General features: G+C 40.0%; 3 protein-coding genes across 6 annotated transcripts in view; 1 reads left to right on the top strand and 2 right to left on the bottom strand.

The window, feature by feature from the left end:
- The window catches only part of taf1a (TATA box binding protein (TBP)-associated factor, RNA polymerase I, A), a 21318-nt gene extending 16985 nt beyond the window's left edge, over window positions 1-4333 (bottom strand). Inside the window, exon 1 of the mRNA XM_026142830.1 lies at window positions 3390-4333. The gene's annotated coding sequence lies outside the window, so the exon portion shown is untranslated. The remainder of the gene's footprint in view (window positions 1-3389) is intronic.
- The window catches only part of mia3 (MIA SH3 domain ER export factor 3), a 21770-nt gene extending 8640 nt beyond the window's left edge, over window positions 1-13130 (top strand). Inside the window, exons 7-28 of one of the 2 annotated variants that reach the window (XM_026142822.1) lie at window positions 4790-4921; window positions 5140-5161; window positions 5251-5339; window positions 5431-5508; window positions 5629-5739; window positions 5825-5896; window positions 5999-6103; window positions 6199-6321; window positions 6428-6515; window positions 6612-6676; window positions 6778-6868; window positions 7033-7171; window positions 7365-7527; window positions 7637-7672; window positions 7780-7847; window positions 8187-8272; window positions 8536-8649; window positions 9202-9261; window positions 9348-9394; window positions 9508-9576; window positions 10015-10393; window positions 11904-13130. In XM_026142822.1, the coding sequence (XP_025998607.1) occupies window positions 4790-4921; window positions 5140-5161; window positions 5251-5339; window positions 5431-5508; window positions 5629-5739; window positions 5825-5896; window positions 5999-6103; window positions 6199-6321; window positions 6428-6515; window positions 6612-6676; window positions 6778-6868; window positions 7033-7171; window positions 7365-7527; window positions 7637-7672; window positions 7780-7847; window positions 8187-8272; window positions 8536-8649; window positions 9202-9261; window positions 9348-9394; window positions 9508-9576; window positions 10015-10393; window positions 11904-12163 (2397 nt within the window). In that variant the 3' untranslated portion in view covers window positions 12164-13130. The remainder of the gene's footprint in view (window positions 1-4789; window positions 4922-5139; window positions 5162-5250; window positions 5340-5430; window positions 5509-5628; window positions 5740-5824; window positions 5897-5998; window positions 6104-6198; window positions 6322-6427; window positions 6516-6611; window positions 6677-6777; window positions 6869-7032; window positions 7172-7364; window positions 7528-7636; window positions 7673-7779; window positions 7848-8186; window positions 8273-8535; window positions 8650-9201; window positions 9262-9347; window positions 9395-9507; window positions 9577-10014; window positions 10394-11903) is intronic. The other variant, XM_026142823.1, reaches the window with a different exon arrangement.
- A 1869-nt stretch (window positions 13131-14999) lies between these two features.
- aida (axin interactor, dorsalization associated) lies at window positions 15000-24104 on the bottom strand. Of its 3 annotated transcripts, none has more exons than XM_026142833.1 (11): window positions 23668-24104; window positions 22865-22931; window positions 22722-22775; window positions 21179-21233; window positions 20770-20833; window positions 20362-20465; window positions 20190-20198; window positions 17595-17717; window positions 17309-17431; window positions 16327-16444; window positions 15000-16230 (listed from the first exon to the last, which is right to left on the bottom strand). In XM_026142833.1, exons 1-11 carry the CDS (start codon window positions 23772-23774, stop codon window positions 16131-16133), a joined length of 924 nt encoding a protein of 307 aa, XP_025998618.1. In that variant the 5' UTR covers window positions 23775-24104; the 3' UTR covers window positions 15000-16130. The 3 variants fall into 3 exon arrangements, with proteins under 3 accessions (XP_025998618.1, XP_025998617.1, XP_025998619.1); XM_026142832.1 differs by having other exon boundaries at window positions 20190-20201; XM_026142834.1 differs by lacking the exon at window positions 20190-20198 and having other exon boundaries at window positions 23668-24103.
- Window positions 24105-24916: the final 812 nt, after the last annotated feature.

Genomic DNA, 24916 nt, shown 5'->3' on the forward strand with positions numbered 1-24916 from the left:
ACAAACATGCAGATTTTTAAGGAACAAGTTAAACAAATTAGTTCTCTATCATCTCCTCTGTCTGCGTATGCTGAATATCTGTTGCTGGTTTGAGTGCCGCACAGAAAAATGAATAAACAAATGTTCCCTTGATGGCTTCTTTAAAGGAAGTAGGAAAGAAAAAACTTATTATATACTTTTTAATGCTATCCCAGGACATCCTAACATCACTCATAGTTCATAGGGACATACTACATACTATACTTGAGTATGCTGCTATTGACTCTTTTTGGCATGGTTTATTAGATTGGATGATTGAAGTCTGAAGAAACAATTTACTCATTTAACATACAGAGGCCTCGTTATCACGTGGAAGAACAACAGCTTGGCACCTCCAGCAAAACCCAAAACATTTGAACCACGCTTCAGAGCAGATTTTCAAAACATCTCGGCTTCGGAGGCTTGACACAGTGTCGAAACGTCTGTTTCGAGCTTCCCATCCCTACCAAAATTTACTATTTTATTTGAACTTAGAGTGTCTTAGAAATATTACTCGTAAATGAGCAGTACACAGTCTAGAAAAGTATTGGCCTCTCTGATATAGTTACGCACCATATTTTATGTTGCTAGGGTAACCAGATCCGGGCAAACTAAATGTGATGAAAGGGGTTTGTTTGCGAAGACTCTGTGGGACGTGTTGCCAGTGCCGAGAGGGATTTTGATCTAAATTAAAACATGAATACACACACATACTGTGCAGGTTACAGGTTTGGCATTGATCAGGTCAATCACAAATAAACTTTGATTTACTCTAATTTAGTTAAACTCAATTACTATAGAATAGACATAAAGAGGAATTTAATTTTTTTTATGGTCCTATGTGGCAGTCTTTGTGCAGTCTTGCATTTCCTGTTTGCATCACTGTAACTGTTAAAATTTCCACCTCTTATCTCTGTGGTAATAATTTGGGGATTTTAGTTGGGAGGCATTCAAAGAGCGAATGGTTCATAAGATCACTGTTTCAAGACTGGGAGGAGACACAAAGCTATCCTCAGGGGTCACAAGCTAGTGGGAAGGGCATCCGGTGTAGTATCTGTAACAAATCAACATGTGGTTCCCTCCTGTGTGGCAACGTCTTGGGAAATAAGGGAACAGCTGAAAGCATGAAAGTACTTTCAGCAAGGAAGCATTCATAGTTCAGCTCATCAATTTTTAAACCAAAATGTTTCTTGTGAGACTAGTGTCATCAGGAGTGTGAGACTGTACAGCATTTTTATATCGAGACAGTGTCCCGCATTTTAAATGACTCTAATTTACAAAAATGGACTTGTGTCAGAATAAAACAACTCAAAGAGAACTTGGATGCATCCCTGCTAAAACCCAAAGATGATTAGCAGACAGAAAAGCTGAAAAGACAGCAACTGCAATGACAGCTGTTGGAAGCATGTACAGAAAACTGTTCCATAGGACCAATTATGAACTTCAGTTTCCATCTATGCTCATCACTAATAATAAAAAAAAACAAAAACAGGAGCCTCAGCTGGAGATGACAGAGTTAAAGATGCTCAGATTTTATTGGAAGTGACCAAGATGCTCAGCAGGATATCAGACGGTTGTGTGATAGAGTAGAATTCAAGGAATAGGGTGAAATGGAGGCAGATGATCCACTGTTTTGTTTATAAGTTTGTTTTATAAGAATCACTGGCGAGGACTTTTGTAGAGCCAGCCAAAATGTAGGGCATTGTCGCAATATTTGGGGCAGACGTCACAGACTGTTGTCTTGCTGCTCTGAAAATAGGAGGGGATGGATCGATCTAAATATTGATTATATAGATACCGGCGTTGGTACTGGTATCTGATCAATACTTGTGTGATAGGATTGATCCTTTAGTTTATCTCCTCTGAGCATGTCGCTTCAGTTACATCAAACAGTAAGCATGTCTGTTCAAGCATCCCCACAGCCCTGTCCACACTTCGCTCATCTTCCTTCTTCCAGTTCTGACGTAATTGGTTCTGATGTCACTCAATTTAACACTTAAATTTTACTGAAACTGAAAAAATATATCCTGAACATGAAAATATTTAAGTAATTTAAGTATAGTATAAGAACCCTTTTTGGTTCACTATCAAGTCATTTTTATTTATTAAGCACATTTAAAATAACAGGGGTTGACAGAAAGCGGTTGCCAGGAGGGCACATTTAAATTCCAGCGCTTCAAAAAAAAGACAAAAAGTGGGAAAAACAGTCAAAGGTGCACTTGTGATTTGTTGACCAATTAATGCAAAACTCACAATTATTTGTCATAAAAACGTATTCAGATTCACCTCATAAATCATTACATGCGGCTCTTAAAAGTACTGACGCAGGCAAAGCTGGGTCTGTATATACTTTATATAATAGTATACTTTATACTGTATATAATATTGAATAGATACCAAAAATTGCAATGTTGCATTCCACTATCCCACATTGTTCCGCATGAATAAACTCTTTTCCCCACATATAGTTTTTGGGGAGCTGGAGACTTGCATGACTTTAGAGACTTTTGTTCAGCCAGCCAAAATGTGGGACAGAGGATTAAAATCGTGTGGGTACACTTCTGGTCGCCCTACATAGACGTCGGTCTTACTGCTCTGAAAGTGTGGTGCATTATGTGAGAACTCAAATTTCCAGTTTTCCCTGAACGCCCCCTCCGGCCCTCCCCCTGCCTTGTTGACTGTCGCGGTACAGGCTGAAGTTCGACACAGCCGGTGCTGAGCTGGCTGCTGGGGCTAACGGCCTTATTGTGGCATGTACAGGCAGATAATGTGTTGTTGAGTTAGTGTAGCCTTTTTTGGTCGCTACAGTCGTTATCCATAATCAGAACCACCAACTCTGCTAACGACCGTCGCTTCACGATAACTGCTGTGAATGGGATTTGACGGGTGATCTTTAATTACCGTTAGCAATTCGTTGTTACCAACTCCTATCTCCACTATTTTACGTTGTCCATTTGTCTAACGACCGCTTATTTGTCTTTCATACGCGGGAGACATTAACGCTCCTGAATAACGAGCGTTTGCTTAACGATACAGTTACTTTGTGAATAGCTAACGTGCTAGGCAGCTAGCTGATACCTGTCAAACTAGCATCTGGCTAGTTCCGTTCTTGTTTTTAAACACGAGAATGGAGAGGGAGACATTATCCCTGCCTGTCATGGAACCGGAGAACACATATGTAGTTTTTGTGGAGGAACTGCAACATGTAAGTATTCATTACAGTATTTAAAAAAAAAAAAAAAGCCAGACTGACACCTATATGAATATTATTATTTACGCTGTCACGGCCTGTGAGGTTAACCATGACGTGTTAATTAGCAGGTGGCTGATGGATAATGACTTGGACGGTTCCTTGTCCTAAATCTACTCACCAAACTTGCCTTTAGCATTAGCAGCAGTCGACCGGGTCTTGTATATTTGATTGAAGACCTTTCACTGTCCTGTGCCCTTTTCATTGCTATCTAACTTTTCTTACAGCCCAGCCTTTGTTGAATTTGTATTGAACATTTAGAACTGAAAAGCAGTAAATTGAAGAGAGGCTTTTAATATTTGCCATTAGTATTAAGGCAGCTGTAATCCCTGTATTTTATTAGAGCCACGGAGTGAGAGCATGTATGTGTTTGCTACTGTTGTCTCATGGGGAGTTCAAAGGTTTCTTTGTGATTGGACTAATATGCTCGGTTTGGTATGACTGGGCATAAATGAAGCTAGTTTAACTATAAAGTGAAACCCACCTAGCTTGTGAAAGAGAAAAGCTTGTAGTATGAATTGCTCCCTAATCAAGTAATGTATGAAATGCTACATCACTTCAAAATGTATGTATAGAACAATGTAGAAAAACACGTTATTTTTATCTTAATAAATAACCAACAGAATTATTTTGGTGACTAAACTGAGAGTGTAGACTAATCTTTTTGTGTTTTTATATCGATCCTGTGTCCTTTATCACATACACTCAGCTGCCACTTTATTAGATAAATACTTGGGGGCTTGGCAATGTTTTCCAGTTTTCTGTTGTCCAATCCTGCTGAGCCCATGTCAGTCATATCATTAGTTTCCTGTTCTAGCTTACAAGAGTGGCACTTCTGCTGCTGCAGTAGCCTTTCAGCCTTAAGATTCGTTGTGGGACAGAGATGCTCTTCTTGCTAATCTTGGTTGTAATGAGTGCTTATTTGAGTTACAGATGACTCTTTACTGATGTGTCATAGTTTGGTAAATGTATGCACAGTGTGTTAGTCTAACGGTAGATTTAATTTGATGTTTAATCAGAGCTTCTGCAGTGTTTTTATTGTATATTGTCTAGTTTGTTTTTCCATTGGGCTTTTTTGTTTATTTATTTTGCAGCCAGATTTATAGTCATAATTATTTTGATACATTTTGAAACATGGTAACTCTCTTGTCTCTTTTTAATTGTCTTTGAGCTAAATTAAAAAAAAAAACATTTTTGTAAACCAAAGTATTCATGCAATAGCCTGAACTTAAGCTTTTACTGAGAGGAAAAAGTGATGTTGTGATAGGCAAAATGAGAATATGAAAGGAAAAGTGCAATCAAGTTATAAGACAAAATAAGAGCATCACTATGAAAATAATTTTCAATCAATTTCTTTTTCAATCTTCTTTTCACCACTTTTGAAAGCTGTGTTTGTAACTAGAAATCGATATAATTGAATTGCATAGTGCTAGTTTAACCATCTGTTTCCAGTTTAATTTCGTTCTCCAGAGTTAAAGCTGTGGTTGTGGGGTTGTTTTTTTTTTTTTTTTGTCTCTTCAGATGATTTCATTGCTGCCAGAAGAGTGGAAGCCAGGAGAAACTTTGTTTGGCTGTCCTTGGCAAGCTGTTGTCATCACTGCTTTGGTTGGAGTATTGACCTTCACCCTCTTCTTCTGGAGGACTGTGCTGGCAGTAAGTGTTGTGATATTGCTGCTCTGTTTATTTGGTGCCTGTAAAATGCCAATATTATTTGTATGAGCTTTGATTTAATAAGGCTTTGTATCCCCCTGGGTTATACTCCCATTGGATTGAGTTATACACAGTATAAAATCTTCCATATTTAGGTCATTGTTGGATGATATTATACACTGTAAGATTTAAAATTGATTTTTTTAATTTTATTTTTAAAGATAAAGAAGAAAGAGTACCTCGGTAAGTTTTCAGTTATAATTTTTGCACAACATGACAAAATGCATATGTGTACGGCCTCATTGATTGTGTGCTTTGTGTAATGGGAAAAGTGGATGAAAAAAGACTCAGAGAGCAAATCCAGGTGCACAAAAAGGAAAAGGATGAAGCTCTCGCCAAAATGGCTGAACTCCAGAAACAGGTGAGCCCCAGAAAGAGAAATGTTGTTGAGTTTCTCCTATACAAAAACAAACAAAACACATCTGATTCATGTTTTCTTCTTTTTGTAAAAGACTGAACAACTGAAAGAAAATCAAAAACAGTCAAAGGAAACTGTTAGTTGTACAGTGAAAAAGATGCAAGAGCTAGAGGTAAGCAGTAAGAGTCTTTCTCATATGTATTTAGTCTTACGTAACCGGGTTGAATCTTTGTTGACACTCAGTTATTTGTTGAAGGGTTGTCGTTAATTTTTTTTTCTTTACTGTTTGCAGAGCAAAGTCTTACAGGCTGAAACATTGAATAAACAGATGGCCGAGGAAAAGGACAAATACGCACAGCTACTGGAGGAAGAGCGGGCAAACACTCTCCAAAATGAAACCAGAGTAAGTGTTTCATTTGCTTTCTGCTCGTTGTTATTTGCGTTCTTTTCACTGATTCATGCTGCAATTATTTATTTATTTTTAACAGATTGAGAAATTAGAGAAGTTAAACGAGAAGCTACAAGCTAACAGGAAAAAGATTCAGGAAGCGCTCTCTAAGGTACAAATCCTTTTGGGATATTTTTTTTTTTGCAAACTCTGTAGTGTTACTGTGACCTTTTAGCTTTAATTTATCTCATAAACTGTTTTCTTTCATCCATAGACTACTGTTCTCCTGGATGAAGCCAAGATTCGGGAAGATGCCCGAAACGTTCAACAAAAATGTCTTGAAAAAGAGTTTGCTGCGTTAAAGGACGAGAACAAAACAGTAAGACAGATATGGATATTTCTCTTTTATATTGTCATTAATCTGAATGCCTAATCAGATTTAATTTATGCTTTTTACCCTGCCTCTTCTAACAGCTGAAGGTCACCATTAAAAGCTGGGAGGAAAAACACACAGAGCTTAATGAGAAGATTAAAGTCTATCAGAAGTCCCAGAAAGAACTGGAGGACTCTGTGGTGCTCAAAGATCACAATGTGGAGGTCATTTTTTTTCACTAACTACTGTCATAACTCTTCCTGATTTTTGTTATTATTTATTTATTTATTTATGAAATTGTCTCATTCTTGCACAATATGTCCACTTCAGGTGCTGTCTGAACTTCTGTCTGACCTGGAAGCTTGTGATTTACAAAAAGGTGACACCAAAGTTTTGGCCAATGGTGAAGTAGCACCTGGTAAGTTTGTAGTTTATCAGAATATTTATGGATGAAATACGGCGAGTAGTTTTATTAACCACTGTTTAATAATATAGTGTTTTGTTGTTCTTTCAGTGTCTCTTACAGACAAGAAGACGGCCGTAAAGAACAGAATCAAACAGATGATGGATGTTTCTAGGGTGAGATATCAACAGATGTTGTAAAGCTTATTATATTTTAGTTTATAGAGGATTGTTCGGTTTCTAAATGTTATTGCATTTTCCTGTATTTTTCCCTACAGGTTCAGACCACTCTTGCTGTAGTTGAAGAAGAGCGGGATCGCTTCATGACAAAACTACTGAATGAAGAGAAGTCCAGGAAGGCAATGGAAGGTACATTGTGAATTTGTTTAATGTCCTCGGGATTCCCATACACTTGTTTGCCATACACCTAGGGGTCATTTTTGACCCAAGGACAACACAAGGGTTAAGAAGTTGTGTAATTCAGTTGGGTATCTGCATCCTACTAAACTCCTCTTTGTTTTATTTTAAAACAGAGCAACACCAGGAGCTTGAACATGCAATCTCAACCCTGAAAAGTGAGAAGAGCCACATTGAAAACCAGTTCAAGATCCTCCAGCAGAAAAACGAAATCATGGTCGAAATGTATCAGCAGAAGGAAAATGCCCTGCAGCAGTAAGTGAAGTCTTCAGCAGATTCGAAATTGTTACTTCCTGTCGTGAATGTCTGAAAGTCTTCTGTATTTTTGTAGTTGTAAATTTTACTTGCTGTCTTTACACCATGAATGATGATGATGAGTAAGTGAAACCTCTCATCAGTTGTGATTTGTAGAAGGACTGGGAGTTACTGTGTTTCTCTGCGCACACAGGAAATTAACGAAGGAGGAGCTGGAGCGGCGCAGCAAAGAGAATCTGCTGTCGGAGGTTGGAGGGAAAGCTGTTGAAGCTGAGGAGCAGGTTAAAATTTTAAGGCAGCGCATTAATGAGATGGAGGACCAGATGAAGAAGACTGAGGAAGTCTACAAAGAGCAGGTAGACTGTGTGTTTGTTTGTTTTTTATCTTAACGTTTTCAGATTAGCCAACAAAATAAAAACATTACTCCAATCTGAATCTCGGCTGAATGGGATTTTCTTTCTTTAGATCAAAGAGCAGGAGAACAAAACTCACTCAAACTGGGTATGTTTCCACACCGTTTATTTACAGATGCGATAAATAATTTATTCGGTCTGCGTAAGATTAGTATTGAGCTAAAACATTACTCTGCTTCTTTGTGCTGCCTGCAGGTGAACGCTCGTAATGCAGAGCGAGCTCTAAACCAAGAGAAGCTCGAATCATCGAAGCTTCGTGAAAAGTGAGTTTTGGCAGTTGTTAAAGCTTCCTTGTTGTTCTGGAGTATCAGAAATTTTGTTTGTTACTCATAATGAGGCTGTTTCTATACAGGAAGTTGCGAAAGCCTGAAAATGTTTAGTCGTTACCTCACATCATAGCTGTTCCTATTACTGCTTAATGTGACTTCAGGCTGAATAGATTGGAGGCTATTGATTGTTTGTTTTTGTTTTTTTTGGACAAACTGTGAAATTATTTAATGACGTCACCACTGGCTCTGTTACATTTTCATCAGATAATTAAAATTGCCGTAAGTCACAGCCCAGTTTAACTGCATCTGAGCTGTTTTTCTTCCTATTCACAGATTGGCTGTACTCACCTCTCAGCTCAATGAGCGCCGCGCTCCTCTCTTCAGACCAAACTCTGGTCAGCCTGCAGGCCCTCGCCAAGGTAAGCAGGCACATCTCACCCTCTGTTTTATTTCCATCAGCTCAGCTGTCATCCCGAAGAACCACTGAAGATAATACTGTTTTCTGTTGCGGGGCAGGGGGGCTCCAGTTTTGCCTCATATGTGTTCTGATTGTGTATTTGTCCTGTTCATGTGCTTGATTTTTCTTGGAGACCCTGAAGTGACCCTCTTTATTGCATGACTTGTGTTGTTTTGTCAGCTGCAGTTCTTTTCTTTTGGTAAATTGACGGTTCAATTGTAACAGGTGACTCATACGGGCCCTCTCCTGTGAGTGGGGGTGCACCATCCCCACCTATAATGATTGAGGGTCCCAGGCGTCCTCCTTCTGCCCCAGTTGCACGGAGAATTGACCCGTTTGGTGAGTCCAAGTGGATTGCTTCCCCCACTTCCTTTTTACCCAAGTGGAACATCACTCTCCGTTACAACCTCATCTCTCTCCTCTTTCCCTCCTGACTTTATTTTTCTTTTCAGCTCTCTCACCTCAAGTTTTCCTTTTATGTTTTTTCCTAGTGTGTATTGCATCCTGATTCCTTCGGGTACCAGCTCTTATTTTCACCCTCCCTCCCCTTCCAGTTGGATCATTTGCTTGTTTCTGTTGAAATGTGCTTTTGCTTTTGTTTCATTAAAAACAAGATTAGATTGTGGAAGAAGATTTTCTGAATTTGTATGTGTATGTGTGAATAAGTTATTCTTAGAAATCAAAGATGATTTCATTTAAATGCAAGGGTTTGGGTTTTTTGTTTTTTTGTTTTTTTGTTTTTTGTACCTCTGATTTATTTTTTTTATTTTTTTTCCTAGGGTGTACAGTCTCTTTGTTTCCTCTTACTCTGTGTGTTGCGGCTGTGTTTTCCCTGCGAAGGGGCTCCATGGAGTTTTGGTTATTCATAGTTTTGTGTTTTTCTACCCTCAGGTCCTCGCCCTCCATCAGATCCCCATGGTCGTTACCCTGAAAAACACATCTCTGGGATGGGTATGTCCTCTGCAGTTTGTGCATTTCGAAGGTTTTGTGTTTATTTTGAACCTGTTATTAATGCAGTACTGTTTCCCCTCTTTCAGACATGATGGGCCCACGTAGCTCATCTCCAGCCAACTTGGATGCATCTGTAAGTTTCTTTTTAATCATATCAAACCCATTTTTATGTGATACCATCTCTCCTTTCATGTGTAGACTTAGAGCTCCTGCTGCATTTCCACTGTTTGTCCTAATCTGAAACAGACGCAAGCAGTAGATCCACAGATAAAAACAGAGACTAAGGCTGAGGTCACCACAGAGAATCCAGAGGCAGTGAGTACAGATGCTGTCAGTCCAGGTGTTGGTGTGAAGGTGTTTGGAAGCACTCCACGTCCTCTTCCCTTAAGCTGGATTTGGATTTGGAAGGGGATCAAAGGCTCTTCTTTTTCTCTGGGGCTGACTAAACATTTTTTTAGGCTTAGTGTGTTTTTCATCTCACTGCACTGAAAGAAACAGCAACTCAAAAATGTGTCTTGAAAATACTGGGGTTATGAAAAATTGCAGAGTATGTGTGTCATATATCAAGATGCTATGAAAGTGGCTTGTTTTTAATCCAAATAACCATGGTGTGTGGTTAGTGGTCATGTGATTAAACCCTGGCTAAATGCACTGTGTGGTTTCTGGATCACTTCACTGCATGACAAAGTGTTAGCCCATCTATACTCTCATGAAAGTTGTCACTTCAAATTGTCATGTTTGTTTGTTTTCCAGGGTCCAGGATCCTTCATAGCATCACCAATCAGGGACTCACCTGGACCCATGGTCCACGGACCTCCACCTGGTCCTGCACCCTATGATCCAATGCTCCCTCCTGGCCGTCTGCCACCACCCATAGCTTACAGACCACCGCGACCTGGCCCATATCACCTCCCACCTGGCCCTCCTCTTCTTCAAGGTCCTCCCCTACCAGCTAATGGACACCCAGGTATGCCCCTGCCTGGACCAATGGGAGGAGAGTTTGGACCCCCCAATGGACTTGCAATTCCCCCCAGGCAAGGCCCTGGCCCAGGCATTGATCCCCGGGGTCCGCTCCCACCGCAATTCCGTCCCCCTCCACCTCATCACTTTGGACCGATGCCTCCTCCACAGGGTACGTTCAACTTTTTGTTATATTTATAACACTATATTTTTAGGTCCATATAAACCTGATGTGGACCTCTTTATATGCCAGACTTTCTCATTTTAGTTTTAGCCAAAATGGGAAAAGTTCACTAAAATGTTATAGTTGTACTGAGTAGGGCTGTAACTAACGTTTATTTATGTAGTCGACTAAGCTGCCAATTTTTCTTTGATTAGTCAACAATTATTTCCATAACTCTTATCTCCACTTCCCTTTTTGATTTAATTTCTAGTCCAAAATAACACATTTCAAGATGTTTCAGTTCATGAATTCATGATTGCAGTGGACATATCTTTGAGATGATGTCCCCAGCTGTTGAAAACCACGCTAAAGATGCTCTCTGTCATGACTTCAGCCATTTGAGAGGTGGATGAGTCTCTTTACAGGACAAACTCATCTATACGACTTTGCTTAATACTAGTAAAATAGAATTGGAAAACTGTCATTTCTAGTAAAACACAAACTCTGGGACATACTTAGATCAGTTGAACTGCCAACAGACAGTCTGTTGTCATCATCTTCAGTATTCTTCAGATTCAGATTCATCATGCAGAAGAAGAGCAGCAAGCTATTAGACATGATTCACAGTGGAGTTGAGTGAGTCCAGATAGATTGACGTAGAGGCAGTGTTATGGTAAAGCCTGGAAATGGACTCCATTTGTAGCCGCTTGCAATGCTTAAAATTTGATGAAGAGCAGCCATTCATAAACAAAGCGGATAATAGCATGATGGTAAATGAGCAGAAAGTAGTGCAGTGTACCACATGATGAGAGGAGTTACGGCTTTAACAAAAAAAAAATATATATATATATATATTTTTAATGTTTATACATGACATTTTCTCACATTTGCCACCATTAATTTCTAGTCATACAAGCCAATCTTACTTGGACTTAAAAAATATATAATAAACTGATCAGGGAAGCCATTCATATAGTTCGCCTTATCAACTCTTCGGTTTTAACTAGTTTAAGGTGGCATTCTGGCTTTCTAATACTCAGCTTTTGGCAGATTTAGATTCTGTTTGTAGCAGCTGAGGGGTTCCTTGGACTTACGAGATGAACATACACAATGCTTATCTCTTATTAAATAATGCCAACTTTATGCTTCCCTTCTAAAAATGGCAAATAACATAATCTGCTGCTGTGGTTTTCATCCTGGCTGACTAACATGAAACAGGAAGGGCCGGGGCGAGCTGGTCAGCAGTAGCTGAACTTTCAGAATAGGTGGGAGGGGATTGTCCACAAGTAAATGAAATGCAGATGCTAATTTGGTGCTGATTTAAAAATGAAAAGAAAAAAATTGAGTTGCAGAATATATTCTGGTCCCTGTTCATCTACTTGGGCTACTAAAGTCTGTGTAAGAAGACCCTGAGGCAGAAGAAGGCAAAGGCTTCTTTATTTCCTGAAAGAAGTACAGACCTGGTCTTTGGTCTTTTTTGTCTGTGTGACCATCATTTCCCTGCGATTTTCCTGTTTAGGTGTCCGTGGGCCCATGGGACCTCGTCCACCCTTCCCTCCTGACATGCGCTTCCCATTACCACGTGACCACCCTGGCCAACCTGTGGACCTGCCTCTAGGTGCCCCGCCTCATCCAGCACATCCTGGTGATGCTTATGGCCCGCCTGCACCCGATGCCCTCCAGAACTCTGTAGCCGCTCACAGCGTCCCCAGACAAGACCTGCACGTGAAGCAGGAGGCCCCTCAGGACTCAGCCAGGCCAGAAATGGTCAAGCCTTAAATATGCCACCAGCTATGGCAGAGGACTCAAACACCCCCGTTAACTAAACCTGTCACAATAACAACCCAGATCCAGTACAAACAAAGATCATGATTATTTTCATAGTCAGATGCAAATGTTCTTACAGCGAGGCCCGCAGATTAAAGAATGATCAGTTATGTCTGAAATGTGAGCTGAAAGGGTTGCCACTTTTCTAAACAGCCTGTGCAATAACACTTCGTTTTATGCCAGATTTTCATTTGTGTTGATCTTTAAGAAAATTATATAGCTATGATTTTTAAAGGGGCAGTTTTTTTTTTTTTTTTTAAAAATGTCATTTCCTGTGGAAATTGTTTTTTAAAATTGAGAAACAGGAGGGAGGTTTAGCTTCTAGCATTTCAGGAATACCATGATTTTTCCCAAAGCTCTTGCTTTACATACAAATTTCAAAGCAAATGTGTAATTTGACGGCCAGATGTATAACTTATTTTACTATGTTGGTAGAACTTTTATTAATAAAGAATATAAAAGCTGTGTGTGGTACGTTAATACTGAGGATGTTTTTTGTAGGGTGTGCGATGAAGAATATATGTGAAGAAATAAGGCGTACATCTGTGCTGTTATACAGACATGTTGGTCCGAAAGCTGCTGTTTCGTATTTGCTGTCTACTGCTCAGTGATTGTGCTGTTGGTGGGACAAGGACAAAAAAGCTGCTCGGTTAATCTGATTTGCTGAGCTGGGAAGTCGTTCCACCAACATGTTAATGTGCTTTTAAGTCAGAATGTGAAAACGTACAGAGACAATGTGTTTGCATTTTTATTGCTCAGAGTGATGATGACAGTTTTTGTTATTTAATTACCTGGGGTTTCTTTTTCTGGTTTACAGCTAAAATGTAACTTTTGTAGCTAATCCAGGTCCCTCTATGTGGAGGGAAAGTGTTAGAACAGAATGCCATAATTCAAATTAAAAATGAGGGGAAAAAAATTATTTGAAAAACGTGAATTTGCTCCATTAATCAAAAACGTCTCTTAGTTAACCAAATATTTACTTTGACCCGCCGTGTGTCTGAGTATGACGTCAATAAGTTGGCCACCTGTGCAACAAAAGTTTCTCAGACTTCCCAAGACGTTTTTTTATGCTCGAGTGGGAGTTCATGTGAGTTTTCAGTCTTTTTCCGCTTACTCCACTACCAAAAGAATGTGTAAGGAGTAAATACACAACACTGCTTCTCACTGTCCTAGGAGACTCTCATTCATGCTTCATCTCGGATTCAGCGCTGGCTTTGGGCCACTTCTGCCTTTGTGCTCTGAGGATTGTATGCTATGTGATAGAAACTAGGGTGTCTTGTGGGCTGGATCTGGCACTCGGTGGTAGATTTCTCCAAGTAGCCCCTCCTAAAGCCATTTATGTCAGTGGTAGTAACATTGTGGTGTTGGCTTTTTGGTGGAAATTCTTGGATATGGTGTTACTGACCACCATCTTACAAACCACATTTACCCGAATATTCAGGAAGCTAGAATACCCAGAGGTAACCTGCACAGAAAGTACCCTGGCCAAAGCAGGGGATTTGAACCAGGAACCTTCCTGTTTCCTTTTTTTTTTTTTTGGGTTTGTAAATCTGACAAAATTAAAGAAGCAAAACACGATACCTCGGCTACATAAAGTCATACGTCCGTGCTGATCTGTGCTAATTATAACTCAATTTTCTGTCTTTACATCATCTTCACATTAAACATTTTTATTCGTAGAGTTTGAAATACTTAATAGCATCACTTCTTGATATTAACTTTTCTATTTCAGTATATTAATGTATAAACTTTTCCTCACTCGAAAAATATCAGTTCAAATAAATCAACACACTGCCTCATTTGTAGTTTATTAGAAATTAAACACGCCGTAAATGTTTGATACAATTTCCTTCATTCTGCCAAAACGAAAACACTCCACAGTTCTCACTCCTGCCACATCAGAGCACTTCACACATACACACGGTTACTGTATATTCATCAGTTAGTGTATCTTACAGTTAATTTACAGTCCAGATTTTTTTTGTGACATTACAAAAATAAAATCTAAAAATCAAAAATTACAAGACGTTTTAGTGAAGAACATCTATAGAGTCAAAATGGAAAGAAAGATGTGAAAAGCTCGAGAAAAGAAAGAGGTCTCTAGAATAAAAAGAAGAGCACAAGCGCATGAGAACAGTTCTGAACGTAACCCCATTCACACAGAGCCAACACGAAATCTGCAACGTAACAGTGGATTAAAACCCTCTGTGTGGTTACGACAGCATGTGATCCAACACTGCGTATCGGAAACCGGTGCTAAACATCCGCTTCATGGCGAGACACTTCCACAGTATGCAGACCGTGCTGCATCTCTTTCCCTCTACGTTTCTAAATCCACGCTGACACGTGGCCACTGTCAGATTTATAGGGACATTAAACGTCTCCCTTTGTGATTTTTTCTGAAAAACCCAACCGTTTTTTTTTTAAAACCAGTATCACTTTACATGTGCTACAAGTTTAAAAAGAAAAAAACATTGATTAAATTGAAGATGTTACCTGTGATGGCCCCACTTGAGTCATTATAAACCTGAATGTGACTACTCACTAAACCAGTATGAAGTGCAGACTGAGTTTGCTTAGTGTTTAATTACAAATGAAAATTAAAAATGTACTTTTCAAATGATATGCACGTTTACTTCCGATGGCACAATTCTTGCATGACTTGCACTTCGTTAGGTACACTGGTTCAAATGCTGGTGAATGGAATGGCATGCTTTGGGCCCCTTGGTACCAACTGAGCATTGTTTAAACACCACAGCCTACCTGAGTATTGTCGCTGACCACGTCTATCCCTTTATGACCAGTGTTCCCATCTACTAATGGCTGCTTCCAGCAGGATACCACACCAGATCGCAAAACTTAAACCATCTCAAACTGCTTTCTCGAACATGACAACAGGTTTACTGCACTCAAATGGCCTCTCCAGTCCTTAGACCTCAATCCAGCAGAGCACCTTTAGGATGTGGTGGAACAACTCACAGGCATTTGCATCGTGGATGTGCAGTTGAAAAAAAAAAGAAAAGAAGATATAGCCTAATAAAGTGTCCAGTGAGTGTAAGTTTAAACAGATACAGTTTGACATTTTGAGCGGGGAAACTTACAACATGTTACTTAGTGAGCTGGCGGCAGCTGAATCTGTGCAAAATAAGCCACCTTTAATTCAAAGCTGCTAAATGTCAGGAACTGTAAATGTTAAAGCAGGAAACAAAACTGTGAGACAGAGTCTGCGACAGGCAGTAAACAGATTCTTTGTCAGGTTAGTGCCCCTTTAAATTTCTGTTAATTCACTAGTTTTAAGACAAAATGAGGAAACGTCAGGACTCGTCTCTCTTGCGTCTGTTATACCTGTTTTAGATGTGTGATTATGAACCGTTCATAACTAAAAATGATAAAAGTTTATTATTGTAGTGCACTCCGGACTTCATAAATACACCCGGATTACAAAAAGCACTTCTTTTGTGGCTCAATGGAACAAGCTGTCGCTGTTTTGTCTTTAATTTATTTCATGTCTTCCTTGGTTTGCCGAACTTAAAAGTCTAAACTGAACATTGAAGGATTCAGATGCAGATGCTCACGGCCTCTTCCTGACCCCCCGAAAAAAAGAAAAAAAATCAGTGAGCTACGGAAGACTGAAATGAGGTGGTTTGAACATGCTACTTCTGGATTCTGGAAAACTTGGTATTTCCTACACTTCACAACAAAATCAAAGACTTTAAAATCTGAGTGTGAGCTGATGCGACAGGAATCCAGCTCTGTTCACTTTACTTTCTTCAAATACTCATGGAAAAAATAAAAAATAAATACCACAGGTTTTTTGTTGTTGTTTTTTTAGTATTGCTTGATGCGATGAGGGGGAACACCACATTTTGCTGGATGTGGATGTGAGAGAGGCCTTCGAAGGTTCGAAGCGTGGTCCGACTTAGCTGTCTTTGTGTAACGTCTGATGAAGATGGAGATAAAGTGGTTTCTTTGTGAGAAGCTGCAGTTTCTTCCTCTTAAAGTCCGTGGGCTTCTTGTACCTGAAATGAAACACAGGAGCAGTTTTCACTCCACAATCGAGAGAAGATTTTTCTCCAGTTCACGCTGGAAAACGCTCATTGGACGGTGAGACTCACAGCTCAATTACGATCGGCCCGGGTTTGATCTCGTCCATTTCCATGAAGGCAAAACACTTTGTGCTGGTGAACCTCTTTTTGGGTTTGTAGTGCTTGAATTCAAAGAAGATAGCTGCTCCTGGAAAAAATGTAAACGTACCTCAAATGTTAAAGGAGGATATGAGAGAATATGTTTAATAGTCACATTAAATCAGGAAAAATACTGGTGCTGGCCAGAGGGATACACCTATTGTATCAATTTCAAATTCCCTTTGTTCCCAAGTTATCGCATTCACAAGATTTTCAGAAAACATAACCTCTGACCTTGAGATCGAGTTAACTGAGATAAGAACTTGCATGAGATTTTTTAAGCGATACATCCATGGTATCAATTTCAAAATCCTAGGTGACAATATTTCTAAATTTGCAGCAGGTTGCTGTCTCTTCCTGGGCTTGGTTGTGCGTGAGGTTTCTTCCTGTTAAAAGTGAGTTTTTTCTTCCCACTGTCGCCAAGTGCTTGTTCAAAGGGGGGCGTTTGATGGTTGGGGTCTTTACCTTACAATATAAAGCGCTCTTAGGCGCCGTTGTGATTTGGCGTTATATAAATAGAACTGAAATTAATTGAATTGAATTAACTTAGGTGCCACATAGGTCACATAGGTGCCACCTATGCAGTAATAATTAACCATTAACTAATAGTAAAGTGTGGAGAATTCATAGCCAGCAAGTGGTCTTCTTTCCTGGCTCCTGCACAAACTACACAGACATCTCTTTATATCTGCTACATGTGAGAAGGACTGCCTGGAGTTTTTGTTTATGTGTAAAAACAGCTTTATTTTCACTGCAGGTTTATTTTCTAGTCGTCCGCTCCTCCCCGCAGGAGCTCTCTTGCCTCTACTCGGAGAACGCTGAGCAAAAAAAAAAAAAAAAAAAAAAAAAAAAAAAAAAAAAAATCACACAAATTACTTGGCATGCTGTGAACCCAGCGTGTGGCGGGGACTACCTTTTGGTAATTTCTCCACATGTCTCTGGACCTCCACGTCCACACTGAAGTGAATGTACGTGTCTTCCTTTCTGGTGGCCACGGGGGTATCCTGCACCGGGTTCAGATCGACACCGTTTACATCTGCAGCCACAGGAAAAGGCGGAGAGGTTTTCATGTACAGGGGACAGAGAGTGTGGGAGTACAGCTGAAAAGAGGGTGTGTCCAATCTGAAAGCAGCAGCTGTGAAGGTTATAAAAGCAACTCCAGGCCAGCCTGCTGAAGGCGTGCACTGTGGGATCTGTACCTTTGACACTGATGGTCATGTAAGGATCAATGCACTGTCCGGCGTCCTTTAACCCAATTTTTTCAATCCTTATTGTAAGTAGCGTCATCCCAGGCTCTGAGGGTAGCCGTGGTAACAAGGTACCTATAAAAGGACAAAGGTCAGAAGATATTAGCAGTTAGAACTGGTTTTAAAAACTGGTTTCAAGTTGGGGATTTTGGCAAACCAGTTTTACACATTTTGATCAATCCATAGGAATGATGCGTTTAATCCATTCTCCTTTAAGTCCCTATCACTTCCTGATGGATATCTGTCTTTGGGGCTTTGTCTACAGGCAGTTTGCCAGTAAAAAGTTAGTTTACAGAGGTTTAAATCTCTTTAGCTAAATAAAGTTTGAACTACAGCAGGAAACAAAGCTGGCGAGAGGAAATAAAGTGAACCAAAAAAATATCAAAGCTGTAGCTGTGAACCAAAAACCATCATCTGAAAGAAGATAAAGACACATTAAAACAGAAGGGAATACAACACAGCCAACGAGCCAATCAACAGTGGAAATAGGAAACACGTGACCAAATTATGTTGTCGTTTTGACCCTAATTTGGGGGCAAAGTTTCCCACCGTACACTGTGGAGTTTAATGGATCTGACTGGCAGTCCTGCACATGTGTTTTAAGCCCTTGTGACTACTTAAATCAAAGTTAAGGCTCATTTAAAATTGGGGCTGCAAGTAATTGCTGGGATTTGAGCCAAGAAGTCTGCTGCTCCTTGTACATTACTCACATTTATATATAGTTTGAGCTATTGTAAGCACAAAAATATGGGTTCCTCTATTCGCCCCCATCCCGAGAATCTCACGTACTTTTGGTTTCATTATGATTAAATTGGACACAGAATTTATTGTGCTTCTTTTCTGTTGGATCAAATTTCGCAGCATCCTATGTGAACACTTTTAGAAAAGGTCATCAATGACTCTCACACACTCATCATGGGCATGAATGCCGTGGTAGTTTTTTGGCTTTTTAATAGTTTCTGTGAACTGTTTTTTCCAGGATAGAATAATAGTGCAGCATACAGCTTTAATAACACAAGTTTTAATATATTTTGCATTTTTTTCTCATCTCCATAGGGTCAAAGGTATACAAACAGGCTCAAATCTATACATACATCCGCATACAATCAACAATGTCTTTTAACTTAGCAAGGCTGAGGCCTTCTAACTTCTCGTTAGCAGTTGTTATTGACTACAACTAGCAGAAAATCTTTGCCGGCATAAAACAAAGATTTGTTTGACGGGACTCATTAGATTGATCAAGTTAAGAAGGTCTCTTGGAGAAATTTCTAAACAACTGCAGATTCCTGGATCAAACAACTTAAAACCAGGAACCAATGAGGCGCAAACTTCACATGAACTGGAAACGTCTGAAACACCAGCATCTCTGTCCACGGTGACACAATCATCATAGACTGAGACGATGCTGACCAAGAAAGAAGCTCCTGCTCCAAAACCCACAACTGAAATTTGCACCACATGAACAAGCCAAATGCCTTCTGGAGAAAACTGTTATGGTCAGACGAGACAGAGATTGAGTTATTTGGCCACAATGACAAGAGGTATGTTTGGGGTCGTAACGGTGAGGCTTTCAAACCAAAGAAAATTGTACCGACTGTCGAGCATCACGCGCTAGGGCCTCCAAATCCTTCCATCTAACCTCAAATCAGCAGCTAGACGGTTGAAACTTTGTCACAGTTGGGTGTTCCAACAGGACAATGTTCCCAAATGCAAATCAAAACTAGGAAAATGGGAAGCAGGCTAACATTAAGCCCTTAAAATAAACTTCCCTATTTTTGGACTACGCTTAAAAGCCAGCTCTCCTCCAGGAAATCAAGCAATTTAAATAAACTCTACTAATTCTGCTGAGAAGAGTGTTCAAATATCCAATTAGAATTATGCCAGAAGCTTCTTGGTGGTTACCAAAAGCGTCTGCTTAAGGTGCAACTTAAGGGACATTTAACAAAATGTCATTGCAGGTGCATGGACCCTGTGTGGATTCGACAAAATACCAAATAAATAAAAATTTGTGCAAGCAAATCTTGCTTTTTTAAAGTCACTAAAGCTGCATGCTGTACAATCCATCCACCCTGGAAAAATAACAGGTCAAAGAAATTATTAAAAGCCCAAAATTACCATGACATTCATGCCCATGATGACTATGTATAAACGTCTGACCACAACTGTATATTTAGAGTTTTCGAAACCTCACTTTGGAATGATGATGGAACAAGGAGATGTTAGGTTGGGTATAACACATCCTCTGAGGACAGAAATGATCTCAGAGCCAAATCATCACATTTACCATAAAGTACTTAACTCTAATAAAGGAAATATTTCTGATTTTAATAAATGAGCTCTGAAAAAAAATCTGTTTGGCCAAAGCTGATGGAATCAGGCGACCTTGATCAGTGGAAAAGCTTTCTGTTGGTGAAAGAGTGAATCATTAACTTCACCTTCCAGTCACATATACGCATCTAGTTCTAAAATTAACTCTGAATGAGGCAGGATTATTCACAGTCATGCAATAGAGGACAGATTCAAACGCCTTTCATTCATAAGCTGTACCTTGCAAAGCTGCTAATGAAGCAGGCGGGAATGAGCGGTGAAGCCATGCACGGCACCAACAGAAAAGACAAAAAAAAAAAGCAAACACACACGGTCAGATGATCCTCCAAAACACGACAACATGTAACAATGACATGTGAACTCAAGCGGGTGATAAACAGGTGTAACGCACCAGGAGCCCGTGGCGGAAAAGCTTCCGTTGAACCTGCTCCCGCTGTGGCATCCTCCTCCTCTTCCAGCTCGAGGTTCTCCTCTTCACCTGGAGCAAAGATTTTCCTGATGGCAAGGAACACAAACCCGCCCCCCCCAAAACACCTGATTCATTGGACTGATAAAGTTTACATATCCCTGTAAGGAAAATATTTAAAGCGTGTGCCCCCCTTCACAGACACACTTTTTTTTTAGAGACCTGAAGATAAAATTATCAACGCTTGTGTGTGATTACATGACTCATGTTGATCTATTAGTTATTCTTTTATTGTATTAATTCACAAAAATCTGTAAATCCAGTAATGTTGAGAGACAATGACACATGCAGCACGAGCCCAAAGCAGTAATAACACCAGTGATGGATTTTTACCTTAACGGCACCGGCTGAACATCGAATGGAAACTCTTTGTTGTAGGTGAGTACATTTCTAATTACTGTTGAAGAAAAAGGAGTTAGGTTGATTATATCACTATTAAAACATGTCAGAATATCCAGTAAATTGTCCATCAGTGTTTTTCCTTCATAGAGAAATTGTTTCCACAGGCCAGAGCAAAAGGAAAAAAGAAAAATCACCAGATCAACATTTTAAATTCGTCTTTCATTTACTAAAGTGTAATAAACATTTGTTTGCAAAATGCCCAGAAATGCATGTAGAGTTCTGTCAAATAAGGCCACACAGTTTCAGCACCTTTACTGTACACACATCAATCATGTTTTTCTGCAGAGTCGCCCCTTAGAGGCCCATTTCGAGCCAGGAAAAAACCCAGTCATACACTTACTGGTTTCCAGTTTCTTCAGGTCTTCTAAGTTGAACTCTTCCTTTGACTGAGTGCACTGAAGAAACCCAGACAAAAGATATGTTCAGTATTTGTTTTTCCTCAGGAAAAAATGTAATTTTTTGCAGCGCTGTGCATAAGTCTTGAGCCACCCCTAATTTATTCATAATGGGAAATAGAAAAGTGTGTAAACATACAGCATACAAGGCAAAAACAACTCTAACGAGCTTGAAAGCCAAGATTTATGATCACTTTTATTCATCATGAACTGACGTCTCTTAGTCAAGCTTTCTTATGGTTTCTTTAGGTAGTCTTCAGAAACAGCTCTCCAGGCTTCTTGAATGACATTTACAGCTCTTTCTTGGAAGTTGGTCGTCTTCTGTTCAATGTGAGACGATCTCACACTTATCTCACATTAATGTTGAGGTTCAGGCTCAGGGGAGGTCAATCCACGACTGACAGTGACTCTTTGTGTGTTTCTCTATTCAGGAATACTTTTCCTGCATTGGCAGTGTGTTTGGGCAGAAAAATAACGCCATTATCAAACACTTTCTGGACGGACCAGAATCTGATTGTACTTTTCTGTGTTCTTATTCCATCGATTTTAACAAGATCCCTAATGCACACTGGCAGAAACGCAGCCCCAAATCATTACAAGGTTTTACAGATGGGTGTAGACACCCACCACTACACCTCTCTCCTGACCCCTTCTATACTTACCGATGATGATTTGAACCAAAAATGTCAAACTTGGATTCATCACTCCATAAAACCTTTTGGCACTGATTTCGAGTCCAGTTCTTGTTTAATTTGGCATCCCTCAGCCTTTCCTCCCAGTTTCCTTTCCTTAAGAACGCCTTCCTGACAGCCACCCTTCCACTGAGACCACTTCTGATGAGGCTTTGTTGAACAGTACATGGCTCAGCTGAAGGGTCAGATGGATCTCTCAGGTCCATGTGTCAGGTTTTTGATGGATTTTTTCTGGTTTCTTAAGGCTTTGAAGTACTGTTTTGTATTTTAGGCCTCTCACTTCTTTTCTTCTATACTTGACACTTTTCCTTATCTTATTTTAAGGACACCTTTTCAGTTATAGCTCTTTGGGAATCACTTAGTCCAACAATCACAATTTTATGCCTTTTAAAACTCAAAGTGTCTAAAGATAACATTTTAAATCATTTATTTGCTAAGTTGCCTGTTATGTGTAGATACAAGACCGTTTTACCCCTTGAATTAGGTGCCTTTTTATGCTTGAATGAGTCACTGGTTAGTGTTAAGTGACTTAACAAGGAAAAACTTCCCTTTGGAAATGGTCAGGTACAAGGAGTGGACCTGACCATTGGCCAATGTCCAAAGACAAACTTTGAAAGACCTTCAGAAAGCCTGGAAAACTATTGCTCAAGACCACTTTCAAAAGTGTTATATGCATAAGTAAAACTGCCGATGCTCAAATTTTACTTTTATATAATAACGATGACCTCAGCATCTCTGAAAACCTGGATACGGCCTCCTTTTTGTAGCTACTAATCACGCAGACTCCTATACAAACCTGCAAACTGGCACTTCTCATCTCCAGACATGTTGCAATCTTTGCCAGAGTTTTCTTTAAAAGAAAAAAAAAAAAACACTCGTTAGTTTAAGTAAAGTGACAGGCACTCCGGTGCAGAAGCTGCAGGCGGATGTAATGATTACCTTCTGCTCTTCGGTGAAGTCTGATGAATTTGCTGACTGGACTTCTTTTTGCAGTTGTCTTGCCAAACTAAACGAACCCACATGAAACACAGTTAGACGCGTTAATGATTCACTGCAAGACCCTGCAAGACTCCTATAAGGTAAGGTGTGTGTCTGTGCGCCCCCCTGCGGACAGTAGAAGCCGCTGCAGTGATCTAGATTTTTGCATTGTTAGTGCAGTTTTAAATAAACTATTAACTGGGAGAGAAGCTGGGCGCATTTTAAGGAAATTGCAAAGACAAAGATCTGGTCTGAGAAGCAGAAACCATTCCTCACTCAGCAGATGAAACCCACCCATAACAATGAGAGGGTGTGGCTGACTGTTTCCCAACACTCTGAGGAATACTGGCCCGTTTCTGCATTGCATGACACATAATGAAACAGACTGCTCGCAGCTCCGACCGATTTTCCATGACAGGCTACATGGACGGACTCTCCCTTAAACTCTAAAGTGCTGCTGTGGACAGAGCTAGGATGCATCAGGCAACACATCTGCTCCCCACTGCAACAACTGCCACATCACGTCATGGATGGTAGGGTTTATTTACTGCTCCGAGAGCTGACTGACAGCACACGGGCTAACTTCTTGCACCTACTGTCTCCTACATGTTTCCCCGCAGATTTTAGGGACAGGCGACCCAGAGAAGGGAAAAATAATAATTTTTAAAAAAGAAGAAGAAGAAGAAGAAGCACAGCGCCCGGACTGCGTTCGGGTTAAACCAGCGCTGTGGACACACAGGACACACATGTTGAATGCAACTTACATTTGGTACTCATCTATAGCCTCCACTAATTGTCCCCACGAGTCAAAGTCTGTGCCTTTCTTAAAACTGGCGTGCCATTTCTGAATAGTCTTGTTGACATCAGACATGTTGGCGGGGCGGATACTCGCGGCGCTCTCAGGGCAGCATAGCCGAGGAGGAGATTCATCTACGGGGCTTCAGCGGCAGCGGAGTCGTCGGCCAGGTCATCTGCTGTCCAGAGGCGCGCGGATAGACCGGTGACACTCCGACCAAGCCCTTTCTGCCTGCTCACCCTAATATCAGCGCATCCGCAGGAGAAAGGAAGTCCCGCCTGGAGCTCGGGGTGCGCGCGTTTCGGGACTCGGGGTCGCCCGAATGGGCGAAGAGCACCGCGGCGCGTTTGAGGTTTGAGTGCTGCGGGGAGAAAGTAGAGCTATTTTATTGAAAGGTGCAGGGATTTTTAACAACTGTATACACCAGCAACAGCTATGAAGCAGTACTACAGTTAAAATACTGCAAAGTAACAGTGTTCATGTTTGGCTGTTTGGGGTTGTTTTGTTTTTTTATGTATTCTCCACTTTTTATTTTATTTTTTTCTTTTCTTTTTAGGTATAAGGATCTTTCACTACACTGTTTTGAATTTTAAAAAACAGTAAACACAAGCTCCAACGAAAACCCCCCAAATAATATTTATAATAAAATACAATATGATTGTGACTGTTTTATTTATATAGCACCATTCTTTACACTTATACTCAATGTGCTTACCAAGCGATCAAAACAAGAGAAATCATAGACGTCTACAGTGTCTTAAGGCAATACAAAATGCAAGCTAACGAACACAAACTTATTATATGTAGGAATAATTAAAAGGTTTCAAGTTAAACATGTGTTATTACAACACTAACAGGGTCCACATGATTACCTTTTATTATAAAATTTAAAAGTGTTATTTCATTTATTTATTTATTTATTTGTCTTGATGGTTGCTCAGTCATGCAGGCAATGAAATCCTAGACCTTATTAGCAACTCTATAAACAGTATATTCGCATTATGTGAATACACTGTTTAGAATGAAACCTGCAGTCAGCTAAGATAGAAGTTACTTGAATGAGTGACGAAACGTTTCCCGCACGTAAAACTCTACGTCTTGTTTTCTCCCTACTGTAATATGTTCATGGACACCGTAATATTTCTACTTTGGGTCTGCAAAAGCTGAATAAATTTTGAATTAATAAAAAAAAAAACAACTAAATGATTTTAGAGGGA

This window comes from Astatotilapia calliptera, chromosome 15 (genome assembly GCF_900246225.1).
Source record: "Astatotilapia calliptera chromosome 15, fAstCal1.2, whole genome shotgun sequence".
NCBI lineage: Eukaryota > Metazoa > Chordata > Actinopteri > Cichliformes > Cichlidae > Astatotilapia > Astatotilapia calliptera.